Raw genomic sequence first — 23,784 nt, forward strand, 5'->3', positions numbered from 1 at the left:
GTGCCCGAGGGTGTGTTGCTGGGTGTAGAGATGGGGATCACACCCGTGTCCCCAAGGGGCAGGCAAGGAGCCCCCACCCTCCCTGGCCCCTGCTTATCCCACCTGGACCTGGTTATCACACCCAGCCTGTGTGGGCAGCGGAGCCTTGTTCTCTGTGCAGAACTCTTGGAAGATGGAAAAACCATTGGAGACGGTGCTGGGCCAGGAGCTGTTTAATGTCTCTGCGGGGCTGTGCCCTTCCCCAGCTGCCTCCCCAGGCTGCCTTCCTGGGGGGGAAAGAGGGCTTTCTGAATCCCTTTGGAACAGTTTCACCCACAGGAAAGCAGGAAGACTCTTCCAGCGCAGCGGGGGAGCTCCTGGGATGGCCACGCCAGGCTGTGTGGCCCCAGGGGCGGCTCCTGCAGAGCTGAAGCCGCAGGGTCCGGAGGGGCTGGGGATGTTGGAAACACAGCGGGAGCGCAGCCAGACCCCGGGGGGGGGGGAGGAGGAAAAATCTGCAATAAGTTAATTTTTAAAGTCTTGATGCCCCGGGGCTCGTGTGCGGGGCAGCCGAGCGTCCTGAGGCTGGATCCTGGGGGTCCCTCTCCCTGCCCCCCGAGCCTTCCATGCCCTGCGGTCCCTGCCCCGCCTCTGGGTCCGTCCTGGCTGCCCAGGGAGGCAGCGGGGGCTGCGGGACGGGAGCCCCTCTCCCACATCCCGACCTACTTGAGGAAGACGAGCAGGAAGAAGGTGGAGACGATGAGGACGAGGATGCCGGCAGCGAAGCCCAGGCGCAGGTTCTCCATGGAGGCCAAGGGGGGCTGCGTGTCCAGCAGCAGCCCCCGCCCCGGCAGCCCCAGCACGAAGGCCCCGGGTGCCTCGGAGGGGCCGCATGGGGACACGAGGCCGCTCACCGCGAAGACGGGACCGTGACCCGCGCACGCCACGTCCACGGAGCGCGGCGAGGCCTGGCGGGCGGCCGGGGGGACACTGCTGCCTTCCTCCTCCTCCCCACGCAGGGTCCCCAAGGCCGACGTTGCCCCGAGCCCACCCAGAGCCAGCTCGGGCACCAGCGTCACGGTCCTGCAGAAGGGGCAGCTGACGAAGGCGACGGTGGCGGCGCGACAGACCAGCCTGCGCAGGCAGCTGAGGCAGAGGGAATGGCGGCAGGGCAGCAGCTGGGGGGCCCGGCCCCCCCAGGCCCCCCGATAGGCCTCGTAGCAGATCCCGCACTCCCCCCCGCTCTCTGGCCCTGCCGACATGGTGTCCCGGGGGGCACGGCCCGGGCGCTCCCGCTTTTGAAGGCGGGAGGCGGCGATGGCCGTGCCGGGGGGGCTGGGGCGGCCGCCCCCTCCCTGAACTTCAGCCCAGCCCTGGGGTGCTTGGCAGGCACTGAACCAGCACGTTCCTCCTCCCCCTGCCTGGGAAAGGCCCCTTTTCCCTCCCCTCCGCCCCCTTTTCCCTTCATAAACCCATGATATTGCCCCAAACAGGGGGGGCGAGGTTCGATGGGTGTTATTTTCAGGAGGAGCTCCCCAGCAGGAGGCAACAGCCCCCCTGGTGCGTTCATCTCACACCAAATCTGTGCCAGCAACTGGCACAACCACCTCGGGGTCCAGGGGAAGGTGCCAATGGTACATCCCTGCCTGCCCACCTGAACCCCGAGAGCATCGTGCTGAGAACTGCAGCAAGGATGCATCTTTTATTATTATTTTTTCTTTTTTACCCACCCCCCCGGTCTCTGAAAACGCCCAGTCTGGAATGGCACAGAGTATTGCCTGGCGAGGACAGGCTGGCAGTCCCCGGGTGATGCTCCTCCAGCTGTCCCTGTCGGGCAGGGCTGGGCCTGAAGCCACGTGTGGCTGTGGTGGCCCTGGGGACGAGGGACAGCCCAGCACTGCCAGTGCTGCTGGAGAGACTGGCACTTATTTACAGGCAAGCAGGGAACCTTGCCCTGAGCTCCTGTCACTCATTACCACCCCCCAGCACGGCCCAGGGGGCATGAAGGCAACCAGCAATCACTGGCCTCTGGCCCGTGGATGGAGGGGACAGGTTGCAGCACCTGCAGAGCAGGGCTCAGGCAGCTGGCAGAGCCAGGATCTCTCTCCTCCCTCTCCATCCAGACACATGGGAGTCCCGGCCTTGTCCCCAGCTGCCCTGGGGGTGTGGGGTGCAGGGTAGGGCTTTGGCAGAGGGTGGCTTGGGACCTGCCACCCTCCCAGCTGCCTCACAGAGCTTCATCCCCTGGCACCTGGCTCCTTCCTCCTCCCTGATCCCAGGGAATGCTGAGCACCTCTGCTGCCTGCACCCCAGAACAGCAAGGGAAGCCCCTCCGAGAGCCTCCCTGGGTCCCCTCACTGCACCCTGGTCTCCAGCTGCTCCCATGTGTTCCCCTTGCCACATCCCAACCCAAGCACCCAGCAAGTCCTTGGTGGGAGCCACCAGCTCTGAGGTGCAGCAGCAGCTCAACACCAGGGCAGAAGCTGCAGCCTGGGAAAGACCCCAGGTCCATCCCCAAAGGGCTCAGCCAGGGCTGTGCAGACCCAGCCTGGCCCTGGGGCTGTGACACATCTCCTGGGAGGGCTGGTGGGCTCCTGGGGCCCGGGCACAGCACACGAGGTGGCACCAGTGGAGGGGCCGAGCTCTCCTGCCTGGCAGTCCCGGGGCTGCTCTGCAGCCAGTGATGCCCTTGGAGGAGCCCAAGGCCCTCAGACCCTTTGATGTGGGAGAACAGGAGGTGACACTGGGAGAGCAGGAGGTGACACTGGGAGGGCTGGGCACGTGGCAGCTGTGCTGCTGCTCCACACCCCGGCTCTCGTGTCCTGCCCCTCCAGAGGAAAAAGGCAGCAACCAACCGTGGGCAGAAACCAGCTGCTTTTTAATAGCTTCTCCTGGGGGAAGGGCTGTGGAGGGACCGGGCTTATCTCTGTGTTTATACTTTAAGGGCAAGAGACAAAAGACCAACTGGGAGGGTTACTGATTAATGAGGATGCAGAGCTGCCTGCTCACCAGTGCCCAGCCCACCCTGGCCTGGTGCTGGCTGGGGGGTGGCAGCAGCAACACCCCCTGCTCCCAGCCTGTTTTGGCTGAGGAATCTCACTGGGCTCCTCTGGCCAGAGCAGCTCTGTCAAGTCCTGGATCTGGGGCCATTGCAGGCTCTCCCCTACAACAGGAGATGAATTATCATAGAATTACAGACTGGTCTGAGTTGGAAGGAACCTTAAAGATCATCTTGTTCCAACCCCCTGCATGGGCAGGGACACCTCCCACCAGCCCAGGTTGCTCCAAGCCCCATCCAACCTGCTCTTCAACACTGCCAGGGATGGGGCAGCCACAAGGGCTGGTTAGGGGCCATGGAGCTCCTCATGCTGTCCTGGCATCTCCTGCCCATGGCTGCAGCCCAGCAGTGCCCCCAACACCCTCCTGTGGGTGGCCAGAGCAGAGCCCCCAGGCTTTGGCATGACACAGGAGCTGGCAGTGCCAGCACCCCAGAACATTGCTGGCCCTGGCTGAGTCCTCCCATGGGAGAGTCACCCCCCTCTGGGCAACAGCTCTGGCCACCCCAGTGGAGCTGCAAGGTCATGGTGGCTTCAAAGGTGGCACTAACTGTGTCCCTGCTGAGCGAGGGGCACTTCTGAAGGCAAACACATTAGCCAGAGAGGAGGGGGCAGAAGTGCACCCGGTTCCATCACCCCGTGCTCCCAGACAAGAGGACACTGGCTGAGCAGACAGGCAGAGGGGACACAGGTGAAGAGGGAACCCAAGGCAGAGGCTGAGAAGTCACTGGGGATCCGTGGTGGATGCGGAGGCTCCTGGGTGCGCTGGCCATGCTGTGCGGGTGTCTTTTAATACCGAGACGGGGCAGCCGAGGCAGGAGGCCCCGGGGGGTGAGGGAGGCGGTGCCGGGCAGGCCGCTCCTCCCCGCCCCGTCTAGCCGCTCTGGAAGATGCGGATGCGCTGCGCGATGTCCTTGCGGCACAGGGGACACGTCTGCAGCCGCTGGCAGCAGGTCTGGCAGCAGCAGACGTGGCCACAGGGCAGGAAAACCATCTGGGTCTGGGGAGGAGAGAGGACATGGAAAGTGTTGCTGTCCCCTAACGCCCATCCCAGCGCCACCGCGCTCCAGCTCGGCAGGAAATGGGGCTGGAGGAGATGAGGATGACCTGGGGATGTCCCAGCGTGGGGAGCAGAGCCCTGCACCCCGATCTCCATCCCCAGCGCTGTGTGGCCAGGAGGGTCTGGGCTGTGCTGAGGGCAGGAGCGTAACAGGCCCGAGGGAAGGACACAGGTCAGGGCTGGACCGAGCTGGCAGGGCTGCAGACAGACCCGCCCAGCAGCCCAGCCAGCTCCTTCCCAGCCCGCAGGGAGCCCCGGGCAGCCCTCCTCCCTGCTGTGCTGCTCTCCCTCCCTGCTGTGCTGCCTTCCCTCCCTGCTGTGCTGCCCTCCTCCCTGCTGTGCTGCCCTCCCTCCCTGCTGTGCTGCCCTCCCTCCCTGCTGTGCTGCCCTCCCTCCCTGCTGTGCTGCCCTCCCTCCCTGCTGTGCTGCCCTCCCTCCCTGCTGTGCTGCCCTCCCTCCCTGCTGTGCTGCCCTCCCTCCCTGCTGTGCTGCCCTCCCTCCCTGCTGTGCTGCCTTCCCTCCCTGCTGTGCTGCGGAGCTGCAGGGACGAGCTCCCGGCTGCAGCGTGGCAGCCCAGGGCCAGGCTGGGGACACAGACACGGGGATGTGCTGGATGCTGCCCTCACTCCAGGCCCTGTTCCAGCACCAGGCGTGTGCCGGGGTCTCACCTCTTGCTCCATGCAGACGACACACTCAGACTTCTTCTCATCCCACTGCAGCAGTGGAGCTGTTGGGACCACCGGGCTGGGAAGCTCCTCGAAGGGAGCACTGGGCTCTGGGGCTGCAGGGACCTCGGTGTCCACTGTCCTCAGCAGCTCTGCAAAGCACAAGCAGGAGGTCTGAGCACCAGGAGAGCTGCCCGTCTTCCACCCACCCAGCACACATCAGAATGGCTGCCAGCAGATGGGAGCTCAGGGCTCCCATGAAGAGGAAAGTTGGTGGGACCAGCCTGACAGTGCAGCCTGGCCTCTGCCAGTGCTCCCTGCCTCTTCTGCTCACACACCAGCTTCCATGGCTCTGCTCCTCAACAGGAGGCACCTGGCCCTGCAGGTCTCCCCGTTTCAGGCTCAGGCACCCGCTGCGAGTGGTCAGCATGTGAGAGGCCAGGCAGAAAAGAACTGGTGGTACCTGGGATGGTCTTGGCCACAGCCAGGATCTCCTGAGCTCGCCTGGGGATGGCTCGCTGCAGCCCAGCCTCCAGCACGCCCATCTGCAGTGAAGAGGAGGGCTGTTAGCTCCCCGAGGGGACAGGACACCCGTGGCCCAAAGAGGACACTGCAGACTCTTGGGCCTCGCTGGCAAGACCCGGTCTTGCCAAGGGAAGCACCTCCATTGGGTGTCAAAGCCAGATAAGGGACTTGTCCCGGTGATATTCCTACGAAGAGCGTCTGGAGGGTGCTGAAGGGCAGAGCTGAGCTGCACCGCTCCCGGGCCAGGGCAGAGGGCAGCGCGGCCCCCCTCCCTGCTGGGAGGGAACGCAGCCCCCGCCCACCCTCCTGCCCTCCCGCTGCCAGACCCGCCACGGGCAGAGCCACGAGCAGCTGCAGGGGGTGTTGCCCTGCGGATCTGCTGTCTGGTACCTTTTCCAGGTCACTGGCAGTCATGGTGCTGAGCGCCCGCAGGGAGAGCCGGTGGTGGGCAAAGACAGGCACGTAGTGTTCTGCAGACAGTTCCATCAGCAGCGTCACCAGCTGCCGCTCCAGACCCTCCTCCTGCAAAACACCAGCGGGGCTCCCAGACTTGGCTCTGGGCAAGGCTGGCAGCAGGGGTGGGCAGCCTGCCCATTCCTGCCCTCTCCCCTGCTCCAGGCATTCTGCATCCCAAAGACACCACAGCTGGGAAGCCCAGCAGCTGGAGGAGCTCTGGCCCCAGCTGTGAGCACAATCCCAAGCACAGTGTTCTGGGGAGAAATGAAACAAAACCATTCCCCCCTCAGTTCAAGGACAGGGAACTGCTGGAAAGAGTCCAGCGCAGAGCTACCAAGATGATTAAGAGAGTGGATCATCTCCCTGATGAGGAAAGGCTGAGGGAGCTGGGTCTCTTTAGCTTGGAGAAAAGGAGACTGAGGGGTGACCTCATCAATGTTTACAAATATGTAAGGGGTGAGTGTCAGGGGATGGAGTTAGGCTTTTCTCAGTGTTGACCAGTGATAGGACAAGGGGTAATGGGATCAAATTGGAGCACAGGAGGTTCAAGGTGAATATTCGGAAAAATTTTTTTACTGTGAGAGTGACAGAGCCCTGGGACAGGCTGCCCAGAGAGGCTGTGGAGTCTCCTTCTCTGGAGACATTCAAACCCACCTGGATGCCTTCCTGTGTGATGTGCTCTGGGTGACCCTGCTCTGGCAGGGGGGTTGGACTGGATGATCTTTTGAGGTCCTTTCCAACCCCTAGGATTCTATGATTCGGGCAGCCAGTGTCTGCAACAGCACCTGCTGTGCTAAGTCCAGCACACAGGCAGCAGGGGCAGAGCTCAGCTCCATCCCTCCCTGGCAACCCCCACAGATGTTTCACCAGCACAAAGTCCCCAGTTCAACACGTTGGGGAAGGAAGGGACAGAGGCTGCTGCATGCAGATGGATTTGCACGGGAATTTGGGGAGCCCAGCGGAGCCGTTTGGGGGATTAGCTGGAACAAAAAGCCCTTCCTGGAGGGTGCTCAGAGTCCTCTGCTCCTGGCAAGCAGTTTGAGGGTGGGATGGGAGCTCCTGCTGGCAGACAGCGGAGGTGGCAGCTCTTCCATGGGCAGCTCCACAGCCTCCAAGGCAGAGGAATGAGGGAGGCTCCTGGGCAGCCCCGCTCAGGGCACGATGGATAAATGCAGGACAGCCCGGGGCTGTCAGCCTGTGCCAGGGGTCTGTGCCCCCTGCCCTGCCTTAGCTGAATCCCTGGGTCCAGGCAGGGCTGCCCCTGCTCCCCCCACATCCTCAAGAGCAGAGCAAAGCTGCAGAGAAAGCAGGAATTGCAGCACCAACCTGGAGTTTCAGGGAGAGGGGCTTCTGGCTCTGCAGGCGCTGGTACTGGATCAGCCAGTAGTTCTCCTGTTTGGTTTCACTCTTCAGCTCCAGTTCTAGCTGAAAAACAAAATCATTCATCAGCCTGAGGTAACGTTGCCATCAGTACTTAGGGCAGCCTAAGTTGGATTTGTATGGGGAGGCCACCAGCCTGGGCTGTGCAGTCAGCTCAGAGCACTGAGACAGACACAGCTGTGGACATTCCTGGTCTTCTGCAGGATGGCCCCACTTGGACCCCCATGTCCAGTCTAGGGTTGGGCATCCCTCCAGGCACTTTGCCCCAGAGGCTGGATTTGGTCTCCTGAAGCTCAGAAGAGCCTGGAGGTCTTCAGGATCACAAGGCTACATGCAAAGACCTCGTGAGACTGTGCTCACCCCCCCAATGGCTCCCTGTCCTGGCAGGGGAGACTGATGATGATGGTGCCTCATGCTGTACCAGGTGGTAACGCTGCCCCAAGAGTTCCCATCAGCACTTCCTGAAGCTAAATGAGTCTCTGGATATGGACCTGAGCCCTCCTCCCCTCCCCTTTATCCCTGTGCTGACCCCCGGGCTCTCTCCCTGGCCAGCCCATGTGCATCCTTATCTACAGCACCTAATTAGGGGCCTTCATTACCAGTATTTGTCGCAGCTCCTCTTCCCTTTGCTTCTTGTCCTTGAGCAGCTGCTGCAGCAGGTAGCTGAGTGCCTGGCGTTGCTCTGTGATCACCCCCTGCAACAGAAGGCCTCTGGCACCCACACCTCTGCACCCTTTACCTGCACCCAACCAGCCTCACCCAAACCAGCCTCAGCAGACGTGGACACCCTGTGCTCCACAGGCCCTCAGCCTGGCTGAGCTGACAGCCTGAACCTTCTTCCAGAAGCTGGCACAGCAAACCTGGGCTGCACCAGCTTCTACAGGTCCTGCAGTGACCATCAGATGGTGGGTCTGGCCCCCTGCACACCCCCAGCAGCCCCCACCACATTGGCCTGTGGCAGCTCTTCATCAGGTTGTCCAGGAAAGTTGTGGAAGCCCCATCCCTGGCAGTGCTGAAGGGCAGGTTGGATGGGGCTTGGAGCAACCTGGGCTGGTGGGAGGTGTCCCTGCCCATGGCAGGGGGGTTGGATCTAGATGATCTTTAAGGTTCCTTCCAACTCAGACCAGTCTGTGATTCTATGAACACTGCACCAGAAGTTCAGTCAATGGCATCACGTGTTCATGGTCTGTGGGAAATGGTCCATGGTCCCTCTCCCTAACTGAGAAGGTCCACCTGGAACTAGGTGTAGCAGCCTGCAGGTGTGCAGGACAGGTAAGGCAGCAACCTCCCCGTGCCTTTGGGACATTTGCTTTCACTGGGGCCTCACACCAAGCACCACTGTGTCCTGGAACAAGGCAAGCCCCTGCAGCTACACCACAGGCAGGTGAGGAGCAGTTAATTGTCTCAGGAACCTCAGGCCATGTGGCATCTCTGCATGGTTCAGCCCATTAGCTCATACCTGCTGGGAGGATCATTAACAGAGCAGAGGCCAGTAGTCATTGGCCACAAGGACTTCAGATGTCCATGGACAAAGGGACAAGGATGCTGTTAGAAAGCTGACCTCCTAAAGGAGGGGGAAACCTTTGTTGATCAGCATTGGGACCCTACGCAGGGACAAGGTCCTCTGTGGAAGCAGAAGGGAATGCCAAACCCACCATCAGGCCAGAGATGCTTTGCCCTGACAGAGGCAGGAAAGTTCTGCTGTGTCAGGACCTTGCAGAGATGACAGGGACCTCTAATGCCACATGGGAGCTGCTCCAGACGAGAGCCAGGCAGCTTCAGCTCACCTTGAGGGCAGCTGGACACCCCACCGGGATCGCTCTCCCCCAGACTGACCTTGCAAGAGACCTGTGCAAACAGCTCCCTTTCTCAGGGTGGTTTTGGTCCTTCCCACTTTCCAATGATTTATCAAGTTCATCACTGAAGTGCCCACACACTGGGGCAGGAAACACTCATCAGCTGCACAGGAGGTACCAAGCTTCTGCCAAAGCCCTTTTTGGGCACTGCCCCATGATGGGGGCTCCACCAGGGCAGGAACCCTTTGGGCTGCAGGCTGCCCAACAGCTGGGTGGGATCCAGAGAGATGAAACTGTCTGAACACCTCATCTCCTTGTGCCCAGTGATGAAGTTGCAAAGGTGCTGCACTGCAGGAGGGACCCAGGGCAGAGCCTCAATTCCTGCACTCCCTGGAGTTCCTGTGGTCACATGTGGCAGGACTCCCCCAAGTCCTGTGTCATTTCAGCTACATCTGCCTGGGGTTCCTTGGTCTTCCCCACATGGGCTTTGGGCAGTTCCCCACCATCAGGCCTCCACCACTGCCATGTTATGCAGAGGAGCTGGATAAGTTAAGGCAGCAGAGCCCAAACCTCACACCTGTCTTGCTCCAGCTGCCACAGCCAGCAGGGTGCTGGGCTCTTGGGAGCTGCGTGGTGGCTGCTACTGGTTTCGGGCTGATTAAACAGGTGACCTACTCTGGCAAACAGCACACACAGGAAAACAACTGATGCAAAGGCATAACAACAACATGTCAGGCCAAGCTGCTGAAGCCAAACTTGAGCTTCCTCACTGTGTGACTGCAGATGAATCAGCCCATGGGATGGTGGATGGTGGGGCAGAGCAGCCTGGGAGACACGGCTCAGAGACAGAAGGGGAGAGCTGTCAGCCACCTCTGGCAGGTACTCCAAACCAAAACACAACACAGCAGGACATGCTCCTGGGACAGCAAGCAACCTCATCACCGAGTCCTTCCACACCCAGCAGACCTGGAACTGCCCATTGCTACCAGGCCCAGCCTGGCTGTCTCCCCCCTGAAGATGTGCCGAGATGTTGAGGAGCAGCAGCAGTGTCCCCATGCTACGGGGGTTGTGGTGTCCTGTGGGTAAACACCCCTCTGATTAAGCATCAAACCCTCTGGAAACTGTGAGGAGCAAAAGAAGCAAGTGCAGCTTTTGTGATCCCAGAGCAGAGAGGGGTGGTGGGGCAGCCCCAGAGCCCTACATACCTGCAGCGTCTCTGTGTCCAGTTCTTGCCTCTTTAACTCCAGCTGTGTCAGCTGCAATAACTCTCTTTCTATTAATTTAATCTAAACAGAAGATGAAACATTTTTTTACTGACATTTGAAATGACTTTGATTTATGCTCTTTTAAAGTGAGGTCTAAGTGCTGCCTGGTGAGGGAAGGCACTGCAGAGCTGCCCACTAGTTTGGGGGACCTGCTAATGTTCTTCTGGGAGGCTCTCAGGGTCGCTCTTCATCTCTCACCTGAGGAGCTGTGTCCCCCCTCTCTAATTGTCTCTCTAAACACCTTCTGGTCAAGTCTGGCAGCACCTTGCAATCAGTTTGCTCAGCCAAACCTTCTGCAGACACTCTGGATGCAGCAGCTGATTGTGAAAGCCCTTCTGGCACCGCTGCTCAAACTGCAGATTGACTGGGGCAGGGTCCTGGTTTCTCGATGCTCCAGCAAACCCCCCAGTGATACCTGCTCTTTCAGGTGGGGCAACTGAGACACAGAGAGGTGAAGTGAGTTGCCCAAGATCCCATAGCAAAGCCATGATGAGAGCCCAGTTCACCTGACAGGCCACCTACCATCCCCAGGCCACTCTGCTGAACCTGTGCCACCAACCACCTGATCCCTGCCACACCAGGGCTCTGCAGCAGGCAGGACCCAAGGCTCCTGCCCAAGTGCTGCCTGTGAGGGAGGCTGGTGGGGTGGGGTGGATTTCAGCAGTGAAAGGTCCAGCCATGGTATCAAGGAACAAGCTCCCTTTGTTACAGAGCAAGTAGGAGCAAACTGCAGGGCTCCTATTCCTGAACTCTAGCAATGGGGAGTTGTTGGAGTCCTCTCCTGGATTGTCCATGCACAATCCATAGGGTTCTAGCAAAGACTGGTCACTGAGTGACTTTCAGTGAAGACCTTCACTGACAGGTTTATCAAACACTGGCACAGGCTGCCCTGGGAGGTGGTTGAATCACCATTCCTGGAGGTGTTTAAAAGCTGTGTAGATGTGGTGCTGACGGACATGGTTTAGCACTGGGCTCAGTAGAGTTGATGGTCAGATTTGATGATCTTAAAGATCTTTTCCAACCAAAAGGATTCTATGAATCTCTGATTCTATGATTCTTAAGCTTATCCACCAACTCCTGACCTGAGACTTTCCTGCTAGTGTCAGATTGGGAGAGGAAAGGTTCTGGAACCTTGTCAGAAACCAGCCACCCATCTATCTTTGTGCACCAACCACCATTACTTTCTGCATCAGCTCTTGCTCTCCCCCCTGACCAAGGCACTGTCTGCAGGATGCAGCTCAGAAAGGCAGGCTGAGAATGGGAAGGAAAAGGTGAACTGATGGCTGGAGGTGCAGTTCTGATGTGCTGGATGGAGATGGACTCGTGGAAACAGCAGCCCTGCTAAGTAGACAGCTTGAAGGAAACCAGAGCTGCAGTTGCAGACCAGCCCACAGAGCCAAGGCAGGTCTGGCCTCTAGTGACCACTCTCAGCACTTCATCCACACCAGTGCTGAGGGGACTGCAGCCCTGGCAATGCGACAGCTTGCAGGAACCTAAAACATGCCCTGGTGACACTCCCACCTCTGGGGCTGTAACCAGCACTGCCCCACGCCTGGCTGCAGAGCCCTCAGAGCACAAGAACCTTCAGTTCCTCCAGCCCCTGCTCTGTGCTCACACAGCTTTGAGCCTCCTCAGCAGTGTCTCATGGCAGGCTCTGTCAGCTGAGTAGCTGGTTGCTCTTTCCTCTGTTGCTGACTCACCTGGTTCCTGATCTGCCTGTGCATAAGGTCCTTCTTCACTTGGAGAGCTTCAAAGGCAGCTTTCTGCATCTCAATCTAAGGGACAGGCAAAACCCTGCTGAGTGAGGCTGCTGCTGCAAACAGGCTGAGAAACCCTGTTCCCCTGCAGTGACCAGTGTACAAGCACCTGAGCAGAGCCTGCTCTGGGCAACAGTCTCCTGATCACACCATGGCTTAGATCCCACAGCCCCAAAGGTACAACCCATTTGACAGACAGACTCAGAAGCTACACTCCTGGTCTTCAGACACACATTTTGAAGGCTCTGTGTGATCCCCACCTCTCATTTGCAGCAGCACTGAGTGCCAATAGGGCAGGGCTGCCCAGCACTTCTGAAACAGGAGCTGCAGAGACCTCAGGTTCAAAGGAGGTGTTCAAGGGGAGCAGAGGCTTTGAAAATGCCTCCTGTAGGCAGCTGGCCCCAAGTCACCCAGGAAACCTGCCAGAAAGACCAGACTCCTCTCACTAAATCCTCTCAATTAATCATCAGAGCAGTTTTGCTCCCCATGGGCTGTGCTGCTGTCCTTTCTGAAGATTTGCTGCCTAGTTCAAAAAGAAACACATTTTTCTTTCAGCCACCCAAGTCAGTTTGTTAGAATTCCAGAGGTTCTCAAAGTTTAGCAAGTAGAGTTAAATAAAATGAGTTCTGCATGCAGCCCAGCCCAGCCACCAGTGCTCCAGAGCTCCAGCTCAATCCTGCTTTCCCTGGATCCCCCCCAGGCAGTCTGCTCCCTTGCCTACCTGCTGCAGGATCTGACTAACAGCTTTGTTCTGGTCCAGCTGTTGCCAAGCCAGGATTTGCTGGAATTTCTCATCCATCTCTGCTAGGCTGCAAGAAGATGGATTTGTCATGGAGTTACTGCTGGGTCTGGGAATCTCAATGCAAACAAGAGGAAAAGCAGGCAACAGGGCATCCAGGAATGGAGAAATTTGTTACTGGACAAGGGTTCCTGAAGGCTGAGTGATTGAAAACTTCCTTCCCTACAACCAAACCTGCAGCACAGCCCAGGCCAGAGCAGAAGCACAGTGCATGCAGGTGCACAACTCAGAGTCCAGGGCTGCTGCTGCCCTGGTAAGAACCCAGGATTTGCCTGTTGGAATTCTGCAGTGGAAAGGGGTGTGCTGATGAAGGAGACCAGGACAACGTGGCACATATTGCCTGCACCTGCAGGCAGGACTGTGTCTGCCCACTGTCCTCTCTTGGGCAGCTCACAGGCACAAAAGGTTGTTTCTGTTCAGTGCCAGATGTTGCCAGATTAAAATTTCTCACCTTCTTGTCAACACCAAGAGCCAGACCAGTCTCTGTAGCCACAGCAACACAACCAGCCCTGCCTACACACCAACAGCATCCCCAGACGGCCTGGGAGGGGAGGGAAGGAGTCCTGTGCTTGAGTTCACCACTGAACTGGCCAACAAAACGGGATTCAAAGCAGCCTAATTTCATCCTCCATATTTAGCAGAATGTATAAAGTAAAATCAACAGTGTAAAAAAGTGATAGCTCACCCAAAGTGTGATTAATGTGCCTGTCCTTGTGGTGAGAAGCTGGATCAGTTAATCCAAGTCTGACAGTTTCATTAAACTGCCTTGTCACCTGCTCTCACCCAGCTGTCCTGCTGCATTCCAGCAGCTGCAGAAGTTCCTGGCTGGGTATATGGGAATTACACCAGGGACTGCTGGAAAGGGGCTTTACAAGAGCAGTGCCAGCCTCAGAGCTCCCCCTGTACCTGGAGCAGGCCTGGTTGACAAGGTCTTGCCGACGGGACTCGTAGGTCATTTGGATCAGCTTGTTCTTGTAGCTCTCAGCCAGCATCTGCTGCATGGCAGCTGGGAGACAGAGGGGCTGTCAGTCTGTGCCAGAAGCAGGTGTCTACAACAGGCACCCCTCTATTCCTGCTGCTACAACCACTTATAATTAATAGTGCCCCCTCCCTCCTTTCCAACCCCCTCTTGCTTTTTTCCGTTTCATTACTTCAGAGCAGGCTCATTCAGCTGCAAAAATCGTGGCTGTTTATCAGGACAAGAGCTGAGCAAACTCCACCCTGCCCTTGCTCTGCCCTTGGAGAAGCCCAGTCCCTGCCCACTGACCCTCAGAGCTGCAGCTCTGCCCATCCCACTGCCAGCAGCCCATCCCTGGGCTGACACCACACACCCCATTTCCCTTGCCAGCCTAGCAGACCTGTCCATGGTCACCAGGAGCAGGAAGGGCTCCTGGCACTGCTCCTGTTTACCACACACCTCCTGCCTCGTGACCCTGATCAGTTCCCCTCTGTTTGGCACCACTGAAACATGAATACTTTGTGCCTCTGCCCAGTCTCCCCAGGACTGGTGTGACATGCACACCAGTGCAGCTCACAGCTCCAGGAGAGCTGGCAGGGAGCTGAGGGTGGGAGCAGTGGATCAGCTCTGGTGCACGTGCAGCCCTGCCCCACCACGCCAAGCAAGGCAGCAAGAAGGTGTGTGACAGAGCATCTCCCACGTGGTTGTGACCTACTCGGTGCATCTCCAGAGGAACCAGGTCTTTCTTGTACTTTCCCACCCCCAAAAAGGTTGTCTGGACTTACAGGCCACCTCCTTTCTGCGCAGATGCTCCGTCTCCTCCTGTGTTATGGCCATCAGCTGCTCCATCCTTATTCTGCCAAGCAAACAAGAACAACTCAGCCACTCCTCCTCAGTCCTCCTCCACCCACCCAGCTCAGAGCATGGACCCTGGGCAGATCCACTGGCTCAGGAAAGCCACGTGCTTATCAGAGACACAAAACTCTCAGTGATTTCTTGGTAAGTAACCTCTAAATCTAAAGGAGACAACAAAAATCTTGCTGAAAACCAGGGGGACAATTGCTTTGGGGGCTGGAAAGCTGACCTTTGTGGGAACTGAAAAGCTGATCCTTCTGAGAAACAGGACATCTATGCAACGTGCACACACTCTCACCAACCCTTCTGCTGCTTTCCTTTCTCTTCAGGCTTGATGAGCACTTTACAGCTGACCAAGTGAGCAGTGCCACTGGCAGCAGCAGCCTGGCCTCCAGTCCCACCCCCCGAGTCCTTGTCCCAGCACAAAAAAACACATCACCCCTGAACAGATCAGGAATTGGTGAAAAACTAACTGACAGGGATTGTTTTCAGGGATTATTTGCAGCCAGGTCAGTGTCCCCATCCAGTTTGCTGTGCCCCAGCACAGCTGCCTGCAGAGAGGGGGCAGTATCAAGGCAGGGGAGACTTGGGGACAACCCCTTTGGGTGGAAAAGCCACCTCAGATGCTGGCTGAGTGGCAGTGTTCCTGCCAGCCTGGACACACTACTGGACCACCTTCACAAATGCCTTGCTTTCCAACAGATACCAGATTTCTGTCAGTCCTGGATACTGGAACACAGGGATTTGTTCCCAAACTCCTCAGCAAGGACCACTTTGAGATGGAAAAGAGGTTAAATCATTATCTCATAGGGTTTTCCAGACTGGGTACACTCAGGCACCTCTAGTCCAGAGTCTTGCCTCCAACAGTGACCAGAATCAGCTGCAGGTATGAGATGAACCTCCCCTGACCTAAGGTGGACTCACTGGGCTGGTGGATCTGAGAGAAGGGTCTCAGCCCTCTTCCCAGCTTCTTGCCCCTTTTCTAGAAGAGCTTATTTGAAGGAGACTCACCGGTCATTCTCCAAGGATTTCAGAATGTCTGAACTTTGTTTCTGCCTAAAATAAAAGAAGAGGTTTCCATCAAGCTGAGCAGGATGTCCCACTCCCCCAGAGGGCAGGAAATGCATGGAAAAGCAACTTCAAGCAGGCTGGGAACTTGTGTCAGCACCAGCCCAGCAGGAGACCCAGCAGATCTAGGCAGTGGTACTTTCAAATACTTCAAATATGCACCTTCCACAAGGAATCTGCATTTTTTCCATAGCACTGCAAACTCCAACAGCAACAGCACACATAGGTGTGAAGCACAATTTTGTAAGGTGTCTAATTCCACTTCCTTTAACTGGAACTTGGATGGTTCAACAAGTAAGGAACCTCCTACAGACACTGATCCTGACCAGTTCTGTAACGCAAAACGAACGGCTCAGAACGGGACAAAGCAACAACAGCCCCTGAGGGACAGAGATCACTGCAGGATATCCTGGGACCCCACCTCTGGTTGTCCTCCAGCAGCTTCTGGATGCGAGTGGCAACACCCTGCTCTGCCTCCTTCAGCTGCTGCAGCAGCTTCAGGTGCTCCTCCTCCACGCAGCACTGGTGCTTGGTCAGACCCTCCTCCAGCCTCATCTGGTCCTGGGCCCAGGCAAGAGAGAAACAAAGTGGTCAGTTTGGGAAAGGCAGTATCCTGTAACAGGGCCTGCCCAGAGGAGACCTACCTCTCTTACTGTCTGAAGCATCTCATCTTTCTGAGTGTTGACCTGCTGAACAAGCAGAGCTTGTTCTCTTTGCCCCATGTTCAGGCGCCGCTCAAATTCCAACTTCTCCTGCATTTTCTGTTCCTGAGAGGAAGAAGAAGATGGATGAATGCCAGACATCAATAGACTGCTAGCTCTGCTGCTTCCCATCAAGAACAAATTCTGCAAAAAATGTAAAACAAGGCACAGCAATCCCCTTGGTGACAAGAAAGCAAGCCAAATGGCAAACAGGAGGCTTGACGAGGGGGTGGAAATTTCTCTTCTTAGGAGCCCAAAACTGTGAAGCAGAAGCTGCTGCTTTCTTTATGACAGTCTCCAAACTCTTCACAACTCATTTCATAGCCACAAAGCCAAAGTTCCTGGGCATCAACCCACATAACTAAAACAGCCAATGAACAACCCAGAGAGAACCCCAAAATTAAGGTTGTGTTCTGTTCTTGATGGCAAGGGGACTCCCTTCTCTGAAGACAACAGAGTGAAGGAAGCAGCCAGCTAATCATAGAGTCATAGACTGGCTTGGGTTGGAAGGGACCTTAAAGATCACATAGATCCAACCCCCTGCATGGGTAGGGACACCTCCCACCAGCCCAGGCTGCTCCAAGCCCCATCCAACCTGCCCTTCAACACTGCCAGGGATGGGGCAGCCACAGCTTCCCTGGGCAACCTGTTCCAGCCAAGAGCAGCTCTACCCAAAGGGAGAGGTGACCTTCATGACAGAAGCTTCTGACTATTTCAAAAGTGAGCCTTGCAGAGGGGAAGAGATAAACACCAGTGAAATAAAAAGAAGAGCAAACTAAACATGCAGCCAGGGGAGAAGAATGGAGGACAGAAACAAGGAATGCCAGGAAAGAGGGGGACCAGTGGCCCCATGAGCCAAAGGGCCAAGGTAGGAGTCAAAGAGGGGCTGGAGTTTGGGGCAGGGACATTCTGAGCAGTTTGTGCATGGATTGCTCATGTACCTCTGCCCACCTTGTGTGACAAACAAACTGAGCTTTCAGCACAGAGAGGCAAAGAAAACGCCACCTGGTGTGGAAGCCCTGGATCCAATTCTGCAAACATGGACTGGTTTACACTGGAACTGCTGGCTCACGAGAGAGGGGAGCTCCTCCTCTGTGTGTCTGACAGTCAGTCACAGGCTGCCCCAACTCCCCCTTGTCTCCTGCAGGGATGAGTGAGCAGCTTTGGGGGGTTTCTGCAAGAACTCAGCCCTGAAATCATTCAGCTTTGGCTGAATAACCAAATAAAAGGATGGAAAACAAGAATCAGAACCTAAGCTGCAGACAGAGCATTCCCAGGCATTCATCCTTACCTTCCTCTTCTCATAATCCAAGAATTTGTTCTGAAAAACAAGCAATGCCAGTAGACTTTTACTCCCAGGAGCAATTTTTGGTAGATATTATTAGCCCACATTCTGTATTCCCCTGACATCAACCAAAGGCACAAAGCCCAGTCACTCATGCTTCTCCAGGGACAGAGAAATTTACTCTGTTCTTTACAAAAAGCACAGGAATGAGCACAGCCTATCCCAGTGCCAGGCCCAGCCTCACCCCAGTGCCAGGCCCAGTCTCACCTCCCCCTGGCAAGGCTGAACTTGGCTGGGAAACACCAGGTTCTTCTGCAGTTTGCTGTCCCCCCAGATACATGTGTTACCACACCCCACACACCATGTCACATTGTCCCTCTTGTCCCTTGACAATATAATTGCTTTCTAGGATGGAGACAGTTCTTTGTGTCTTCCAGGCATCAGCAGTGGTATCACCACCCCCAGCCCCCAGGAAGGGAATGAGCCACCCACACCCACAGTGTTATGCCTGGTTCTGGGCACTGATGTTCTCTTGATCCCAAAAGACACGTCTCATGGGGGGAAGGTGTTGAGGGATGATGTGCCAAGTGCTGTGAGATCCACTGATGGAGCGGAGAGACAAGTCCCAAACCCTCTCACACAAGCTGACACACAGTGGAGCTTCACCTGCCACTCACTCTCCTCCTCCAAGTACTTCTGCACTGCCCTGTCCACCCCATCCACTGCTGTTCCTCCTCCATCACTCTCCAGCGTGGGGAGCGGACTCTGTGAGGGGGGGTAGTACACAATTCCAGACTCTGAAAGGTACCAGACACAAAACAAGAACATTTGGTGCTTAGAGATTTCCTTGGCTGGTGTGTGAGACTGCTTCCAACTGTGCTCCCTCTCACCACACACAGATGAGGGCCCAAAAGCTCCTTCAGCTCAAGCTGACAACTCCAAGCTCTGAGAGGGGACAGGGTTGGTCCATTCCCACCAGGAAGACAATCAAAGCCAACGTGCTAGGAGAGAAACATTTCCTGCACACTAGTACAGACCTGCTGGCTTCTGAAGGGCTGCAAATATTACTGCCCACACCAAAAGAAGTTCTGACTGCCCTTTTATTTCAGCAATTAGCCCAAAATCTGGCAAAGCTCTTCCCCTGTATAAAACCTCTACCAACCCTCCCTGTCTGTTTACAAACTCACAGCATGTTATCTTTGTCCTCTGACTTTTCCATCTGGTTTCATCTTTCTCTTAAAAGCCCACTAGTCTGCAGGCCCCAGGTCCTTCCTCATAGGAAATGAGGGTAGAAGGGACCTCAAGTGACTACTGAGCCCATCCTGTTGTCCCAAGGCAGGTTTCTGGACAATGGTATCTGGACAATGCTCAATCCTCCCACTGGAGAAAATGCAAACGAGAAAACAAAACCCCAGGGAGATGCAGTGACTCCTTAGGGTCCCTCAGTCTCTGACCCAGCTATTATGATGTTTTAACCAAGCCATTACAAATTTCAGTGTGGCACCAAGAAGCAAGTCTCAAAGCAAGGGCTCCTGCTTTGCTGGTTGCCACATCCCTCACTGCCCAGCCTGCCATGGGTGCAGAGCACCAGGAACCACCCCAAGCAGAGCCAACCCCATGTTTGTCCTTGGTGAATGTAATCTTTGGACACCCCACAGCACCCAGTCAGAGCACAGTGCAGACCCCTAATCATCCACAGACTCTGCTCACTCACCTTTGCAGAGAAACTGCTGAATGGCCTCTGTACCTGCACTGCAAACATCAGGTGATGGGTAGGTCATGGAAGAGGCATCCAGGGCCAGCGTCTCCAAAAGAGAACACACAGAACTCCAGGTTATTCTGATGGCCCAGCCAGGGTCCCACTGCAGTTATCCTTGCAGCTCCCCAAAATTCCACTTCTGGAGTTATACTTTCATGTTACTTTAAACCCTGACATAAATTTGAGGCTATATTGCATTTCTGCTGGGTGTTTGATACCATTCAGAGGTGACTCTGCTGTCCCTTAATTGCGAGCTCCCCCTCATGCAGACATGTCTACTTTGTGTTTAAGTACAAGAGGGGACAACACTTCTCAACTACAGACATTTTCTACTACATTTCAGTGTGCTGGAGCCATTAAGCACGATGGATGGAAGGGATGGGGACACAAAGGGGTACCAGAAAGAAGGAGTGGAAGGACCACTGGCTGGTTTGTCCTACTGTGGCCACCAAAAGGACCTGATTTTTTCCTCCTGTAGAGAAAGGCTTTTTAGGAAGGCCTAGAAAGGAACCACTTTAGCAAGCCCAGCGGAACAAGCTGCACAGATCCCTCATCTCAGAGACTGCCCACATGAGAAGTGAAGCCTAATGTGTGTTCAAGGCAGGAGAGCATTTCTTGGCATCCTCCATGCTGGTGTCTGAGTCAGCCCTGGTGTCTGACATTCACACCATTTAGTCCTGACAAGTTTGGCAGCCAGAAGGTGACACAGCCATAAAAATCTTGATGCTTGTCCCATTCTGAACATGCACTCCAGGGAGCCAGAAACCCAAAGGGGCTGACAAGGAGTCAAAGATCCTCTCGTGGCAAAAGCCTCATTAGAAATAACCCATCTGCTCATCTGGCATCAGCCTTGGAGGAAAGTGGCTGAGTCAGCCTCAGCCCATGGGCACAGCTCAGGCTCTCAGAGGCAGCCCTGGCAGGCCAAACCTAGAGTCTGTGGGTTGCTTTTGTCCTGATTAAACCACAGCAAAAGTGATCAGAAAAGAGCAAAGCAGGAGGGGCACGGGGAAGCTGGTTTGGACACCAAGAGCCCATCAGCACCATGAACACACGGCTTTCTTCCAATCCCCTGCAGCAGCTCCTGCCCAAGCCCTAAAAATTCACTTCCTAGGCTAAATTTCTTGTTGTACTGGGCCAGCAGGAGGGAGCCAGGCTGTGAAGGGGCAGGCAGGGCTGTGCACCTCCAGCGTGCGGACGTGGGCCAGCGCGCGCGGCAGCGCCCGCAGCGGGTTCTCCCGGACGTCCAGGGCGCGCAGGCTCCGCAGCCCCCCCAGGGCAGCTGGCAGCTCCCTCAGCTTGTTACCTGCAGGGACAGAAAAGCCATCCAGGGTCACGCAACCTTTCCAAAGCAGAACCCAACAAGTCATCTGCTGGAACCCCAAGCCCTGAGCACAGGTATGATCCATTTTCCATCCTGCGCCACAGGCCCCACGGTGGTGCCTCATGACAAAATGACCTTCTCAGGGGAGGTCAGTGCTGCAGGCTGGACCTGTGCTCTTTAGCAGGAGAATGTTAACCACATGGAGTTGTCATCCCTTGGGTGCAAGTACCAGAGATAGGAGAAAGGGGACTGAGCGTGGGACTGCACATCTGGGGCTCAGAGGCCAGGTCTGCTGACATGAACTGAGCTGAACAACAAACTGAGCTGCACTTTCAAGTTCTTCACTCTCATTTCCTCCCATTTCAGCAATAGTTCCCAGTAACAGTCTCCTTTTTCTCCCACATGGCACTGCATATCTGGAAAATGCCCAGGAATCTTGAAAAGGGGTATGGAGTGACCTGTGTGTTAGGGCTGTGCAAACCTGGTGGGGCTACACAGGCTCACAGGACCCAGCTCCAGGTGTCAGTGGAATCAACTGTAACTGGTTTATCCAGGCTGACAGCTCTGCTTGATTTACTGAGCTGCTTCCAACAAAGACCTGCTAATTTTCTTACATTTGAATCTGCAGACAGATTCCTGAGGTTGATCTAAATCCTTATCCAGAGGGGGACAAGCCCTGGCCCAGACTCCTCTTGCAGGGCACACACACACTCCCAGCTCGAGGTGGGTCTCGTGCTCCTGGAGGAAGACACATGTGCCTCCAGCCCTTCCAGCACTCCTGGCCACAGGAATGGGGAGCTGGGGCTCTGGAATGCTGGCCATCAGCAGGCACACACAACTCTCAGCTGTTGAGATCAGGCACAATGACTGAATAAATAACCTCTCCTTTGGGAAAAGGCAACGGGCTACATGAAATCATCATACAGACAAAGTCTGACCCATTTTCTGCTTAGATGGTTTCTCCTGCCTTGCCAGCTACTTGAATTCAAATATTTCCTGTGTTCTTCCTTAGCATCCATGGTGTAAATCATGTGGTCCTTGCCGTGGTGGAAAGCAATAATTACTACAACAGCTCAACATGACCCAGATAATAAACAACGCTTTGCCCAGACACCCACAAGGAACATGTGCCATACCTTTCACATTGAGCATCTGGAGCTGGGCAAGGTCTCCTATAGATTGTGGAAGACTTGTTAAAAGATTCCTTTCAAGGTTTAGGACCTAAGGTATTAGCAGAAAAGATATTCAATGTATTCTTTATACAAGTCTCAGGTCTTCTACACATCTGTGCTGTTGGGACAACTTTCAGGCCCAAAAGGACAACTTAAAATTGGGTTAAAAAGGGGGAAATATTTTCCAGATACGGGGTCTGTCTCACTGCCACATGCAGTGAGAAACCCTGTTCACAACCAACAGCAGCAGCAGGTGCTGGAGCCAGAAGCAGGAGCTGGGCAGCAGAGTCCTCCCCTCCAGGGCAGTGTTCCCTGCCCAGCTGGCACAGGGAGCAGGGACTGAGCCCCAGGCTGCACCCCAAGCAGAGGGTGCACACCCTCAGCCTGCACCCCAACACGCTGCACTGTGTTATCAACACAATCCCACCAGGGACAGTGGTAAAACCTGAGGGTGTTGGGAGATCAAGGGGACTGGGAGCTCCAGCTCTGGCTGCTCACAGCTCTTGGTGGCAGGGTGAGCCCTTTGGGCTGGAAGCCCTTGCACTAAGCTGGGTCTGTATAACCCAGCATGCCTGGGCTCCTCCTGTTCTCCTCCTGCTCTCCCTCTCCAACAAGCCAATTCAACAGCAACAGTCAAGTCAATGAGATGGATCTGACACACTGAGGACCATCGTTAAAGTCATGATTAATTAAAAACAAAGAGCAGTAACCTCATATCATACTGTCCTGTAACGTGCCCTCTACAGACACTGGGGATGCAGCTGCAAATCCTTTACCTGCAGAGATGCCAGCTGACCAATCTCAGCAGGAAGTGATGCCAGCTGGTTGTTGTGCAGATCTAGAACCTGGAAGAGTAGATGATTTCACTATAAAGGTTGGGAAAAGAAGTCATGGTGCAAGAACAAAAGGTCATGAATCACCTAGCAAGTACTGCCCTTTCAATGGGGCTTTGAAAAGCAGTTTAAGGTTTCAAGGAGATACAGGCACTTAATTCTTGTAGGTCTTTTGAAAACTCAAGCCTCTCTACATCAATAAACAGAGGACCAGGGAGGGGGGTGACACCAAGGGAGCTGTTCCACAGCACTGGATAAGCCAACTGGATAAATCATCTCCATGGAGCCAGCCTGGCAGAAAAACATTTTCTGCAGGGTCAGTGAGCTGATCTGCTGCACGGGAGCTGAACTGCTGCCTGGGAGCTGAACTGCTCCAACACCAGCTCTGGCACCAGGAGAGGGCAGGACTGGAGACCTCCCTCCACAAGGAGAAGCAAGCTGCTGGAATGGCAGGTTTCACACCCTGTCAACTGATTCTTGGTGAAGACAAGTCAGACAGAAGGGATTTATTTGGGCTTGTGTGTTTTGATGCAGCTAGAATGGAAGGAAAACAGGCTGCAGATGAACTGTTAGGAATCACAATTACCTTCACAGTTATGAGACTCAGGAGGCTGCAGGACTTTGGAACTAAAGCTGTCAGATTATTTGTATGAATAATCAGCACCTGAGGAGGAAAAACCTCACTGAAACATGAAGACAAGAGACACTGCTGTCTACAACAAGCACATTTGTTGAGATTTAACTGCAGGGGTTATATATGAGCTTGATATCTTATTCAGTATCACATCAATTACTAAAACAGCAAATGGATTTTCATAGAAGGTCAAACCTTTAACATGAGATCTGAAGAAGAGCCTAGTTCTTTACATGACGAACATCATTAGATAAGCTAAAACAGACACAAGCACCTCATCCTCCACGACAGAAGTTAGCTCTAGAGCACACAGAGAGGGTTAGTCCTGCTCAAGTTGCTCTCTGTGTAGTATTGTACAAGTCACCAAACTCATTACAAGCAAACTTCTTCTGAAGCAACACAGAAACAACCCCACACAGTCATTTCAAACACAGCAATAATACTCAAGCATAACAACAGA

General features: G+C 55.3%; 1 protein-coding gene across 5 annotated transcripts in view; it reads right to left on the reverse strand.

Annotated features, from left to right (window-relative positions):
• Nucleotides 1-2,836: 2,836 nt before the first annotated feature.
• LRSAM1 (leucine rich repeat and sterile alpha motif containing 1) overlaps nt 2,837-23,784 on the reverse strand; it is a 30,527-nt gene continuing 9,579 nt past the window's right edge. The window contains exons 5-25 of one of the 5 annotated variants that reach the window (XM_051636506.1): nt 23,277-23,354; nt 22,634-22,702; nt 21,822-21,906; nt 20,546-20,667; nt 19,320-19,410; nt 18,272-18,402; nt 17,612-17,641; nt 16,264-16,386; nt 16,041-16,180; nt 15,563-15,607; nt 14,482-14,552; nt 13,645-13,744; nt 12,661-12,748; nt 11,883-11,957; nt 10,123-10,203; nt 7,721-7,816; nt 7,068-7,166; nt 5,676-5,807; nt 5,224-5,305; nt 4,764-4,912; nt 2,837-4,035 (exon numbers count right to left, since the gene is read on the reverse strand). In XM_051636506.1, the coding sequence (XP_051492466.1) occupies nt 3,910-4,035; nt 4,764-4,912; nt 5,224-5,305; nt 5,676-5,807; nt 7,068-7,166; nt 7,721-7,816; nt 10,123-10,203; nt 11,883-11,957; nt 12,661-12,748; nt 13,645-13,744; nt 14,482-14,552; nt 15,563-15,607; nt 16,041-16,180; nt 16,264-16,386; nt 17,612-17,641; nt 18,272-18,402; nt 19,320-19,410; nt 20,546-20,667; nt 21,822-21,906; nt 22,634-22,702; nt 23,277-23,354 (2,013 nt within the window). In that variant the 3' untranslated portion in view covers nt 2,837-3,909. The other 4 variants (XM_051636507.1, XM_051636508.1, XM_051636509.1 and 1 more) reach the window with 4 other exon arrangements.

The sequence above is a fragment of the Apus apus genome, chromosome 19 (genome assembly GCF_020740795.1).
Source record: "Apus apus isolate bApuApu2 chromosome 19, bApuApu2.pri.cur, whole genome shotgun sequence".
Taxonomy (NCBI): domain Eukaryota; kingdom Metazoa; phylum Chordata; class Aves; order Apodiformes; family Apodidae; genus Apus; species Apus apus.